This window comes from Anopheles coustani, chromosome X (assembly GCF_943734705.1).
Source record: "Anopheles coustani chromosome X, idAnoCousDA_361_x.2, whole genome shotgun sequence".
Taxonomy (NCBI): Eukaryota; Metazoa; Arthropoda; class Insecta; order Diptera; family Culicidae; genus Anopheles; species Anopheles coustani.
In genome coordinates, this window is record NC_071290.1 from 780,952 (window position 1) to 792,825 (window position 11,874).

An 11,874-nucleotide genomic window follows, 5' to 3' on the forward strand; every position below is an offset into this window, starting at 1 on the left:
AGCAGAATCATGATTTTTTAACACGATGTCACTATAGTAGAAGTACGTACAGCTAATTTGTTGCATTCACTACATTTGATGAAAGTTTCACAGTAACCGTTAACATTTCATTTTGTTTGCTTCGTCTTTATTTCGTCAATTTGCCAGTATAGGCTCTAGTTCATGGTCTTACGAACACTGTGAGCCTAGGACAACTCTGTTGTTGTAAATTTCCATCCTATGTCCAACCCACTTATTCTGTATTCTGGCAGATAGTTTTACTTTATCGAATGACTAAGAGAATACCAGCTGACAACGATGATGCTACTAGACCGCCTTGCAACCTATCGTTTACTGACGACTCCCTCTGGCCAAACGTGAGTCGCTATCCAGTCCAGATAGAACGCAACCCGAGTGTACACGGATGGCAGACTCGAGCCACAGTTCAGACCGAAAGAGATGACTCCAAGTAGGAAGTATTTCTGCTCGCCGTCGCTGTTCTCGATGTAATAAAGTGGCCCGCCTGAGTCACCCTCGCAGGTGTCGGAGCGGTCGATTTCACTGGTGGATACACCGACGGCGCAGTATTGCGAGAAGCGAATGCCGTTCGGCAGTGCCCGACGTTTGACTTGCTTCAAAGCGTCGTACTGTTCCCGACACTTACCAACCGACACCGTCGTCAGATTCGTCACAAGCAGTGCTTCTGGTGATTGCGCGCGTAACTCAGTCATACCCCAACCAGCTGCTCGCAGGTGCTCGTTTACGTCCCTGTCTGCAAGGCTAGTGGTGAGGCACACCGGCTTCACTGTCGACTCGAATTGGAAGCTACTCTCCACCTCTATCAGAGCGATGTCGTTGTACCTTTTGGGCCGATCGTAGCTAGGGTGCGGGATGATGTGCTGCCAGAGAGCGAAAACGAGAATGATAAGCGAGCCTTTAACCTTATGCCAATGCCTGTGACCTGTTGCTCTTGCTAACTTTCACACTGCGATCCTGTATGGCGTCCGTTCGTTCCGAAGCAAGCAAGTTGAGCGTTCCCATCCTTGCCACCTTTGGCGGCTCGTGCTGGACACAGTGTGCTGCCGTAAGCAGAAAGCTGGGAGTAATCAGACTGCTCCCGCAACGCCATACGTAAGGACTTTCGTTCGGTCCCGCGTTGTCCCGTGGAAAGCCGAGCGCCGCAATGAATGGTATTTCACCATCTTTCGCCTCTATACCGCCCAGAATGTGATAGGCTAGCGATGAATAGACGCCTTCGATGTTCTTGCATGCTTTTATGGCCAGCTCTGAAGGGCCTCTAAGGAGAACGGAATGGGAATAGTGTAGAGTTGAGTTGACGGGGCTAGCAACGCTTCAGACGGTGAGCGACTTACGTAGAGCCTATCTTTGCACAACACACGATCGGTACTTCCCGATCGAACCCACAGTGGACAATCGTCTGATGTTTGCGGACTGCCTGTCCCAACCAGCTGCACGACTCTGCCCTCTGACATACACCCTCCGCACCAGACTCAAGCGTGCACGGGTCACCTTCTGAATAGTGATCGTGAGGACGAAATCAACCAGGTACTACAGGTCAGCAGAACATGGGATAAGACGATGGTGGAGAATGTTTCTTTGCACTATACCCACCAAACTTTTCCTCTATGAATCCTTGCACTACGCAGAAGGTGAGGGCGAGTGTGAGTACGATCTGCACCCTCTTGCAGCTTCCAGCAATCGCAGCACAGCCGGTTGGAAACATGACCACCACTGACTATCGCCGGATTCTTATTCCTTGATTAGTAGCCGTTCTTGAAGCCCTAGAGTACACACATAAAGACACGCACACTGACATCCGGTTTCACTACCAACAAGATACTGAGCACTTCCTTGCGAACTCCCAGTAAGGAAAGGATGAAGAACTGAAACATACACAACTTGACGACAATCCGTCCCTCCAACAACTGGTCGAACGAAGTGTTCAGTGCGTCGGCAGATTCTTAGAACCAACAAAATTCGCTCCTCCTAGTTCCTTCAGCTTTGTTTTGCTGTGGTCTGCGCGGTTTCGAAGACCTCGTTTACATGCTCGTTCTTCCACGCTTTTCCTATCAGTCCCACTCTCTTGGTATCGTTTACTCTCCATCACAGAGGTCGGCAAAGTTTGGCTCGCCAGCATCATTTTAACAACTGCAAATAACACTCATAATCCATTCCACTCGCTTTATGCTAATTTCATGTTGCACTCCACATGATTGCTTGGTTGTAAAACACATAATAAATTGATACCAGTATGCATTCTTCGTTTTTTAAAGATTGCCAATTTCGTCAAGACAATTCTAAAGCAAAGTAAAATTCGAAAAAAAATATGCAAATGCACATGACTGTGGGTTTTCTTCTAGTTGCAATTTTATTCGGCTAAATGGCGCAACGAAAAAAAAAGTTTGCCAACCTCTGCTCTATCTGCTGCTTCTTTCCTATCACACAGACACATAAAGCTGCATTAAGAAGAAGTTTGAGACGAAAAACCGGCTCCAGCAGACACATAACGTCATTGTTCTTCGAAAACAGCGTCTGGCTATGCTGCACGCATTAATTAATTCACTGATTGCAAACGAAATTCCAGCATTCTGTGTCATTGTTTCAAGAAACTGTCAGATTCCAGTACAAAAATCCAATTCGACAAAGCTCGGTGGAACCTAAAAACGTTAATTGTTAAATATTAATTTAAGTCTGCGAAGAAAGCAAAGTCCACCTTCACACGGTCGCACAACAATCAGTCCAGTATCTTTCTAAATACAGTAAAAATGATATTATACTATGTTTGTTCGTTTGTAAATTTCCAACAAACTGGCCAATAGCAAAGCTGCCCTTGCCGATTTTCTAACCGACCATTTTATAATGGTCTTTAAGGGTAAACTTTGGCACTGATTGTATTTATGTTTTAACATTTCTTATACTTTATTGGTAACAAGCAAAAGCTGCCAGAAAGTTTGCGTTTTTGTTGCTTGCTTTGCTTTATTTTAATGAGTAAATGTGTTCCATTTAAAGTGAACTCTAGGTTATAGTAGCATCCGCGCATTAAAGAGGTTGTTGAAGTTGTATGCTTTGGGACCGGGATGTAAAATTAGTTACATTGGGTCCTACGCTGACAGTCTTCGCACAGGTAAGCCGCAATCCTCTGCTACTTTGAGAGCTGCTACTTCAGTATACCGGTGATGTTGACGCTGGTGAGCAGTTCTAGAGTTGTGTTTGGGAATCGTTCCTTTCATACAATCGATGTATCTTTTTGATTGACCTTTTAGGCACTGTTTGCGTTATGCATTGGTGCAAGAATGTAAAATTAGGTGTGGATTATGTTGGCAGAACTAATTAAATGCTTGTACTTTAAGTCAACCAGTGGTTGTTAAAAGTTCCAGTTGAAATTGCGACGCTATCCAGTCCAAGTAGGACGCAACTCGAACGTACACTGCAGGGGTTGGCGATCCACAGTTTATGCCACGCGAAATGATACCGATCAGCTGGTATTTCAGTGTACCGGATATGTTGGCGATGGTGAACAGTGGCCCACCTGAGTCACCCAAACAGGCGTCGCTGATGTGTGTCCCGTTGTTTCCGATAGCACAGTAGTGCTGGTCTGGAATTACTTTGGTTCTTCCTGGAGGCAATCGACCGTACGCTTCTTTGCATTTGCCTATCGGTACAGTGGTAACATTTGCCCACAAGAGCTTTACTGAGTTTTTCCTATTCTCCGTGGACCCCCAGCCTGCTATATGCAGCTCCAGTATGTTGTCTTTGTCCTCTAGGCTGGTGGGAAGGCAAACCAGGTTTACCTTTTGCTCAAGTACGAAAGGTTTATTCACCTTTGCCAATGCGATGTCGTTTTGCCTCAAAAAGGAACGGTATTCGGGATGCTTGATTATGTACTGCAGAAAAGCAAAATTGAATACGATAAGCGAACGTTTGCCTCAGTTCCAAATCCTACACCTTCATTGCCAATTTCTCACCTTTATCTGGCGATACTGACGGGAGAGTACGTCAGAGTGTCCCATTCTTGCGATATATTTTGTATTATTTTGTAATACACAATGTGCTGCCGTCAGCAGAAAACTTGGAGTGATCAGATTGCTACCGCAATGCCATTTATATGAAGTTTCATTTGATCCTTGGTTTTTCAGTTTATTCCCAAGTGCCGCGATGAATGGTAAATCAACCGGCTGGCCGTTTATGATGTGTTCCGTTAGTTTATGCACGCTTGGGACGCTCTTGGACAGTTTAGTTGCAAGCTCTATCCCTGTTAAATTCTTAGGACAGCACACGAACGACTCATGTCCGATAAACTCGCAGAGGGTAATGTTATAATATTTGCGGACTGACGGATGCATCAACCTACATGACTCTGCGCTCTGGCACACACCCTCCCAGCCTGGCTGGAACGTGCACGGGTCACCTTCTGAGCCGTGGTCGGGAGGAAACACGAAGCCTTCTGCGGAGGAGTATATCAAGAAAACGAACAAGATGCTCAGAGAGTGTTTCTTTACACTATACGCACCATTATTTTCACCTATCGATTCTTTCCCTCCGATAATGGCTAACGTGAGTAGAAGAACGACCTTCACCGTCCATCTACTAGCAACATTCCTGGCGCATCCGATCAGACACATCATTATCTCACCGAGTCCAAATTCCTTCTGGTTTCCATTTGAAAATCGGATGACACAAGGTAACACTAAGCCGGAACCATGAAGAACTTGAACTTACACAGCTTTGCGAGCGTGCAGAATAGTACATATTCACTTTCACTCGTGATGGTTGCATACAGTGGTTATTTTTTGGCCAGTCTATTTCTTGTCTCGTTCTGGCGAAACAATAATTCTAATGATCACCAAAAATGTTCAAGGACTCGTCATTCGCCGATTGTGGCTTCTACGATCCGGAACGTACCGTCAGCTGATAACTTCGGAATACCATTTGACGCTGAAGGCGCATTGATGTTGTTGCGAACGTTTCGGATGAATTTGGTTGTGTGAAGTTTCTCTTGTGTTCGCACGGCTGCGAATCGTTTTAATTCCTTATCTCGAAACCACCACCTCAGAGTACAAGTGTTACGTGCAGCATGTTCACAACATCATCGTAGCTGTCTTCTTGCGTTCGCACGCACACGTCCACCCGTCGAAAGCCACCACCGGTGAGATCCTCGTGCGTGTCACGCACCTGCAACCGAATAGCGCGCCGGAAGTGCCGATTCAGCTCAGGAATGCAGGCTTCCTTGCCGTACGGAAGGTGAAGTGTTGGGTCCATTCCAACTGTCACATACGGTGCGCGGTTATCTAGGTACTCTTGCAGCGTGTACAGCTTCCGGTTGCTGGCGTCCAGATAGTCGCGTTTTCTATCCGAGTCAAACATCGGATGGTAGGCTGTCAGCGTTACCGCCCGGTAGGTTACGTTGCCGGGACATTCGAGTTCAGATGGATCGGGTATGTCTGCAGGTGTACAATGAAACATCGTGCGTCCGCACACATCAGTGAACTGCAAAATTTGTGCCGTACCTTACTTACAATTGTACTCGCTTGCGTAGCTAGTTGCTAAAAGTACGCCTAGCAGTGTAGTGTACGCTATCAAAAATACACAACAATCCCGTAGGCCATGCAACATCTTCTTCGGAGATTTACGACACAGAACACCACGAAAATGGAAAAAGACTAGGCTTCAAACAGATGTTTAATGGTGAACAGATAGCCACTCGACTCGTTACAGCAGTGGGAGAAGATAAGTTCAAACTGATGTGAACGTAGGAAGCAATGGTAGATCACTACATACGCCTGGTTCAGTTACGATTCAAACCGTGCTCGAAAATGCAAAACACACGAAACAATAACGCCCTTCTTCTGTGTCCTATTTGTTATTGCTATAAAAACAAACCGGAACATAGAATCGAAAATTGCGCAATCAGCAAAAACACTTTTAAACCTGCAAACGTTAAAGCAAAACATTGCAGCAAATCAAAACGAAAACACTTGCAAGTAAACAATCAAACATTCAGGTGTACTCGATTGGTTCTATTTTCATTTGCGTTCGTACTTCGTATCGCGGTTAGAAGCGGCTAGTACCCATAGATGGCGGCATTGTAGTTGAAGTAGGTTGTGCCGTATGCCTCTATCACCAGGCGAACGTGGCGTTGACCGACACCTCCAGACACGAGGTAGCCAACGCCGTTGGGCGTGCTCTGATTAACCACCACCTCGACGTAAGATACAACGTTCCCGCTGCCCACCGTCGGATACTCCAGATCAAGCTTCACGTTCTGCGGTGTAGACCAGGACTTGTTGTCCGAAGACAGTCCAATGAGCCGCTCGTTCGCAATATGATACCCTAGCGTATAGACGATCTGCTGGCGGCCTTCGGCTACCTCTGCTTTCGTCGATGGCAGCTTGGCGACAGTGAGCTCCGGGTTGGCCCTGCGGAACGCATCGATATCCGATACTGTTTCGATCGTGACAACGCTCCTGAGAACCTGCGCCTCTTCTGACGACGGCACACAGCTAGCACTGCCGAGCAGTTGCACCAATGCGATGCCCAAACAAATTGCTACCGAAAGCGAGCGCATTGTGATTCTGTACGATATCGAACCCGTGGCTATACCGGAAGAAACAGTTTACTAGAATAGCGTTGGCGGAAGACTGCAGCTGATGATTGATGGAGGAGCATCTATAAGGTTTTATAGGAACCAGCGTCGCGAAAAGTAGGTTACAAGACGATCTTGACCGCATGAGAACGGATGTGCCACTCAAGAGATAGTAACCCCACCCGCAACCTCCTACCACAACTTTGCGCCCTTTATCGAAGGAAACGACCACTCGACCGAGTCGCATATCGGTCGTAGATCGCCAATATCCAACAGCCAGCGGTCAAACACTTCGCGCTGGAAGCAAACGAAGTAATCCATTCACTTGACAAAACGAGATGTTTGTCAACTGACACACGTTGATTACCGTCAACAAACGGCGGGGATTTTGTTTCGTCGGTCCGATTGCGTTACACTTCCTCCGAAACAGCTGGTGCTTCTTATCGCTATGGATAGTAAGAGATATCTCGTTGTCTTAAAAGAACTGCAACATCGCTGCTGACCTTGTGTGATGGAATGACACATTGTGATAGAGTGAATAAATTTTGACCCATTATCACACTCTCTTACTCTGGTTAGTTAGTAAATAGTTTTTTTTATTGGTCGGCACCGTTCATAGCTTGAGGCTGATGGTACGCTGTCGACAGGAATGTACGATCGATGGCTGATACGTACGGTTGATCTGCTGCCACAATCCGCTCTGGTACCCGGGCCAGATAGAAGACTGCAGAAAACTATCTGAAAATGGAGGGACACAAATTCTGCTTTCGGGAGAAAAACAAATTGGAAAATTGTTCAAATTAGTTTTAATGGAATATGTACAACACGCTAGATATCGAAGTTGAGTGTCGAAGTAGATTGTGTACACCTGTGGACAACGATGTCTAACCATTGAGCGTGTGCCATTCCGGAAGTGCATCTCCGTGAACCGACCTAGCTAAAGAAAGGTGAAACTGAACGAAGATAAATGCTTGGCATGTGAAAAACAATAGCCTTGTCTGCGCATGGGCTACGAAAATGTAACTTTAAAAGAAAAACTTTCCCACCCATGGATAAGTTACATGCAAGGCGTTACAAGACGAAGAGAAAAATGGAAAGAATCGGTAGGGGAGCGAAGAGGAGCAGGGGAAATGTTTGCAAATTGCAGGCCAGAGAAGCTGTCCAGCGACGAGAATGTGAATCGTTACCGTCTGCTAAAGTCGGACTTTTTAGTCATCGAGCGCCGCCCGGTGCTGGCGAGTTGTCCTTCCTTATCTGGTTTGCCGGCTGTGCTTGTGGGTTCGCCGTACTCGTCCGCACAGTAGCGAAAACTGCCAGAACCAAGCGACTGCGACGATGGTTCGATGCAGTCCGCCCCGCCCCCATCACCATGTGGACCGTGCTCCATCGATCGTCCATCGCCGGCAGCTCCTGGATGGTGTCCGGTGCGTTCGACACTGGCGGATTGCCGGCCCGGTGTCGGACCAGAACCGGGACCACCGTCGCTAAGCGGGGGCATCGAAATGTCATACTTCCTTGGTCGTCCGCGCGACAGGTGGCGGCGCTTGAGGAACTCGTGGTCGTCCACCATCCAGAACGAACCAAAGTCATCCTCGTAGCGCACGAAGCATTTGTGCAGCGAAAGGTTGGTGCGTATCGCGTTCTGTGGGGGGGGGAACGGAACACCGCAGTTGGTCGGAACCGAAACGCAAGCGTTAGCACCGAACTTGGCGCAGGCAGACAAAACGAGTCTTTACCTCACAATCGTCGTTCTACTCGAGTGCAGCAACTCGTGGCAGCGGTGTTATGTCTCCTTGAATATGCTACTGAGTGCAATCCGTTGGGATAATGCTAGTCAAAGCATGCCAAAGCCGGCTCCTGGAGGCACGAACCGCAATGACGCAGGTAGTAAACAAGTGTGCGATGGCGGTTAGTAAGCCTCACGGCCGGTGGCTGTACCTTCATTACATGTCATTGTGCCCTCGAACGGCAAACAAATGGCGGAAAATGATCGGAAGTAATGTGAGAGGAGCGGTACGGGTTTGGCTACATGCACAAAATGGGCTTTGCGAACGAACCGTTTGTAGAAGAATGGCGGCGGTGGTGGTTTGAGCGTGCTGGCAACACTGGCCACAATAGCCGCCCCGACCGAAGAGGCGATGGAACCGGCTGGCGAGCCGGACACCGACCGCTGACCCGGCTGGTGCTGAGGAGACGATTGCTGGGCAGACTGGGCCGCCGTTGCGGTCGCCTGCGAGGACGGTTGCTTCTTCTTGCTGCCCTGGTGCCCGGACACGGTACCCTGCGACGGATGTGGGTGCTGCTGATGCTGCTGCTGGAACTTGAACTGCATGATACCGAGCTTCTGCGGGCGGCGCTTGCAGAACTCGGCCTCGTTCACCGTCCACACGGCACCCTTTATGTTCTCCACCCGCATGAAACACTTGTGGAGCGACAGGTTGTGACGAACAGCGTTCTGCCCACCGGGAGTCCCCACGAAAGAAAAGGGATGTGTTTACGAACAGCTGTTGCCAGTTATACTAACCACTTCGGCTACGTTGCATTAGCCGTAGACTGTAAATAATATTGTCGCTTTCCCCAAGATAGAATATCCCCATAATCCACATCTCGGCTATGAGCAAGCAAGACTGTAATCGCACCAGAACTTACCTTCCAGGTGGCCGCATTGCGCCTGAAGTAGCAGAAGGTGTTCTGGAACCAGTTGTAGATTTCATTCAGCGTCAGCTGCTTCTCGGGTGACTCTATGATAGACTGTTGAAGACACATGTCGTCAAACGGGAAATGGTTAAGATAGAGAATGAAATATCTGCTGGCTCACAGGGACACCTACCTGACGGATCAGCGACGCGTAGGTAAACGGTGGGCGCACGTCGTGACTACGGTAGAACTCGCGGTTCTTATGCACATCTAGTGCGAAGAATACAAAAAGAGTTTTACGAAAATTTCGATAAGTAGGTAACATTCTACGATGTTTGTACCTAGTACTGGATCTACTTACCGTCTTGAACATCCGGATAGTTGAGTTCTATACGTGTTAGCGTCCAGAAAAGGTGCATGCAAACGAAGAAGAACATATGGATTAGGAACTAATGAAAGTACGCCATGTTGATGGCCATGTGCAACATTTGTATCGTCGGAACGCACCTAATGAATATGGAATCTTACCTTCGCTGTCCTGCGCAGAGAAGTATTTGGGGCGAACGTTACCGGTACCCTTGGAGGACTTGGAGCTCGCACCAGGACCAGGGGCGTTCCCCAGTGGCGGTGCCGAGCCTGCCGACGTTGTTGGCGAATGCGTACCATGCTGTTGGTGATGCAAATGATGCTGAGATGATGCCGACGAAGCCGAGGGTGACTGCTGATGGTTTTGCTGCTGCTGCTGCTGTTGCTGCTGCTGTTGCTGCTGTTGCTGTTGCTGCTGCTGTTGTTGTTGTTGATGGTGCTGCTGCTGCTGATGATGTTGCTGCTGGTGTTGATGATGCTGGTGAAGCCGGCTGCCGAAGGATCCGGCCACCAGTGACGCACTGGCCGCCATGTCGGCGACCAGATCTGCGGGAAAGCGCAGTCCGGCTATGAGATCGAACGGCCCCGGAAGTGTGCCGTGTTGGGTCGGGTCTAGCCGGGCGGTTGAAGCCGTGCCGGGTGGGATCGTAGACTGCGCGACTGACGGTGCCGGTGGCAGGGAAGGAAGCGCGGGTAGCTGCGACAGGAAGCCGGCGGGCCCCGCGAACAAGGCCGACGGAGCACGCATCATCTCGTTCTTCTTGTTCAGGTGCAGAATCATCGCCTGCAGCCGGTCGCGTTCCTTCTGCAGTTGCAGGTGCAACTGGCACACCACCTCCATCTGGATGCGGGCCTGCGCCGCCGAGTAGTCCCCGTTGATGTGATCCGAGTGCAGGTGGCTGTAGAAGTCGTCGAACTCGTCGAACACCCTCTCACATCCTGGCCAGCGGCAGGCGCCTCCACCGAACAGCGGGTGGATCGCGGTCGATGCGGCCCTCGACGACGACGAACCATTACCGAGCTCATCTGCCAGTGTATGTGCGTGTGTGTGTATGTAGGAAATAAAAGCATAAAAAACAAACCGCAAATGTTAAGACTAATTCATTTACAGCGTGTTATCCCAGTTACAGCGCATAGCTGTCAGTTACACAATACATTGCACCCACTGACCACAAACTAAGGAGAGAAACTATTTTAAAAGAAACTAAAGTAATGAGACTCCAAATTGCAGACCACCATAGAGATGGAGGCAGGGTATTTTTCCAGCAATCGTAACGGCAGCCATGGCAGGACATCCCCACACACTGCTAGCATGTCCGTCCGTCAGCTTTACGAAGTTTGATTGCAAGTCATTTTGTGCAAGTCCAGGTGGCCGACACACCGAGCGTTCTCCTGCAGACAGGTCCTTTGCTGGTACGCTGGGGAAAAACCAAAAGATACTGAATTGAGTATTGTTATATTACACTATCGGGTAAGATGGTGCTTCTAGTCAACTCCCACGGCGTGTACTTCACCCGTGCACGATTGAGTATTTAGCAAACCTTCCTTGCTTGGTGAGAAAATATCGGAGTCACGGCCGAACATCCCAACTTGATCTAATCCATTTGAAACCAAGCAATTGCATCATGTTGCTCAACTTAAGAGGTGCAATGCCAGGGTAAGAAATTGTTAGGGCAAAAGCGTTTGTAGACACAAACGCGAACATACACACCCAGTGTAAGGATGGGTGCATCAAGTGCACACGTCTGCGCCCTGAACCACGGTCCAGTGAATGGTCGTCTGGCAATGGCTGGCCAGAGGGTCCAGACAAAACACGCTCCATCGTTTTTAACGAGTTGGGAACTCAAGCTACGGCTGTAGTTTTGAGAAAAAACTAAACTACCACAACATTATGCACTGTTGCGATCGACAAGATATGACCGAACAGTCCGAGATGCAGCTGGGAAAAAAACAGGAGAAACTGAGCGTAAGGGGTAGGGGTGGTAGCGACCTTCGGTGAGGTAGGATTTGTGGAGGATTAACATTGCCCAAGATGCACTAAATTGTAGCAATATGTAACCAAACGGTGGAATCAAGCAATTTTGGGGCAACTCCAAACCGTCTGCAGATGAAAAAGGGCCGATTGATCCCGAAACAGATGAATTCCAGACGATTTACCAACAAAGGGCTTGGCATCACACACCCACAGACACTCCTCTCCTGCTGGACAGTTCTGTCTAGCCACGACTCACGGTGTGCACCTAGGTTCTAGCTGGCCACCAATCCTAACGAACCGAGCAACCACAACC

General features: G+C 48.7%; 4 protein-coding genes across 5 annotated transcripts; all 4 read right to left on the minus strand.

Moving 5' to 3' along the window:
- Nucleotides 1–202: 202 nt before the first annotated feature.
- Nucleotides 203–1,723, minus strand: LOC131268764 (CLIP domain-containing serine protease C9-like). The gene is made up of 4 exons (XM_058271040.1): nucleotides 1,612–1,723; nucleotides 1,353–1,512; nucleotides 958–1,276; nucleotides 203–878 (listed from the first exon to the last, which is right to left on the minus strand). The coding sequence occupies exons 1-4, from the start codon at nucleotides 1,721–1,723 to the stop codon at nucleotides 324–326; spliced, it is 1,146 nt and encodes a 381-aa protein (XP_058127023.1). The 3' UTR covers nucleotides 203–323.
- Nucleotides 1,724–5,040: 3,317 nt separating this feature from the next.
- On the minus strand, nucleotides 5,041–5,751 carry LOC131269440 (uncharacterized). Its single transcript, XM_058271794.1, has 2 exons — nucleotides 5,517–5,751; nucleotides 5,041–5,441 (listed from the first exon to the last, which is right to left on the minus strand). The coding sequence occupies exons 1-2, from the start codon at nucleotides 5,611–5,613 to the stop codon at nucleotides 5,050–5,052; spliced, it is 489 nt and encodes a 162-aa protein (XP_058127777.1). The 5' UTR covers nucleotides 5,614–5,751; the 3' UTR covers nucleotides 5,041–5,049.
- Nucleotides 5,752–5,926: 175 nt separating this feature from the next.
- On the minus strand, nucleotides 5,927–6,633 carry LOC131269439 (uncharacterized). The gene has a single exon (XM_058271793.1). It carries the CDS (start codon nucleotides 6,563–6,565, stop codon nucleotides 6,062–6,064), a length of 504 nt encoding a protein of 167 aa, XP_058127776.1. The 5' UTR covers nucleotides 6,566–6,633; the 3' UTR covers nucleotides 5,927–6,061.
- A 557-nt stretch (nucleotides 6,634–7,190) lies between these two features.
- Nucleotides 7,191–10,657, minus strand: LOC131269425 (forkhead box protein P1). 2 transcript variants are annotated; one of them, XM_058271780.1, is made up of 5 exons: nucleotides 9,749–10,657; nucleotides 9,582–9,608; nucleotides 9,414–9,490; nucleotides 9,233–9,334; nucleotides 7,191–8,225 (listed from the first exon to the last, which is right to left on the minus strand). In XM_058271780.1, the coding sequence occupies exons 1-5, from the start codon at nucleotides 10,425–10,427 to the stop codon at nucleotides 7,767–7,769; spliced, it is 1,344 nt and encodes a 447-aa protein (XP_058127763.1). In that variant the 5' UTR covers nucleotides 10,428–10,657; the 3' UTR covers nucleotides 7,191–7,766. The 2 variants fall into 2 exon arrangements, with proteins under 2 accessions (XP_058127763.1, XP_058127762.1); XM_058271779.1 differs by having other exon boundaries at nucleotides 8,082–9,038; nucleotides 9,749–10,559.
- Nucleotides 10,658–11,874: the final 1,217 nt, after the last annotated feature.

Coding starts and splice junctions, on each gene's coding strand:
- LOC131269425 (XM_058271779.1), bottom strand. CDS start 10,427: ATGGAGGTGGTGTGCCAGTTGCACCTGCAACTGCAGAAGGAACGCGAC. Junction 9,491..9,581: donor CTATCCGGATGTTCAAGACG/GTAAGTAGATCC, acceptor TCTTCGCACTAG/ATGTGCATAAGAACCGCGAG. Junction 9,039..9,232: donor GCAATGCGGCCACCTGGAAG/GTAAGTTCTGGT, acceptor CCCGGTGGGCAG/AACGCTGTTCGTCACAACCT.
- LOC131269439 (XM_058271793.1), bottom strand. CDS start 6,565: ATGCGCTCGCTTTCGGTAGCAATTTGTTTGGGCATCGCATTGGTGCAA.
- LOC131269440 (XM_058271794.1), bottom strand. CDS start 5,613: ATGTTGCATGGCCTACGGGATTGTTGTGTATTTTTGATAGCGTACACT. Junction 5,442..5,516: donor CTACGCAAGCGAGTACAATT/GTAAGTAAGGTA, acceptor GTACACCTGCAG/ACATACCCGATCCATCTGAA.
- LOC131268764 (XM_058271040.1), bottom strand. CDS start 1,723: ATGTTTCCAACCGGCTGTGCTGCGATTGCTGGAAGCTGCAAGAGGGTG. Junction 1,277..1,352: donor TGTGCAAAGATAGGCTCTAC/GTAAGTCGCTCA, acceptor CGTTCTCCTTAG/AGGCCCTTCAGAGCTGGCCA. Junction 879..957: donor TACAGGATCGCAGTGTGAAA/GTTAGCAAGAGC, acceptor GCTCTCTGGCAG/CACATCATCCCGCACCCTAG.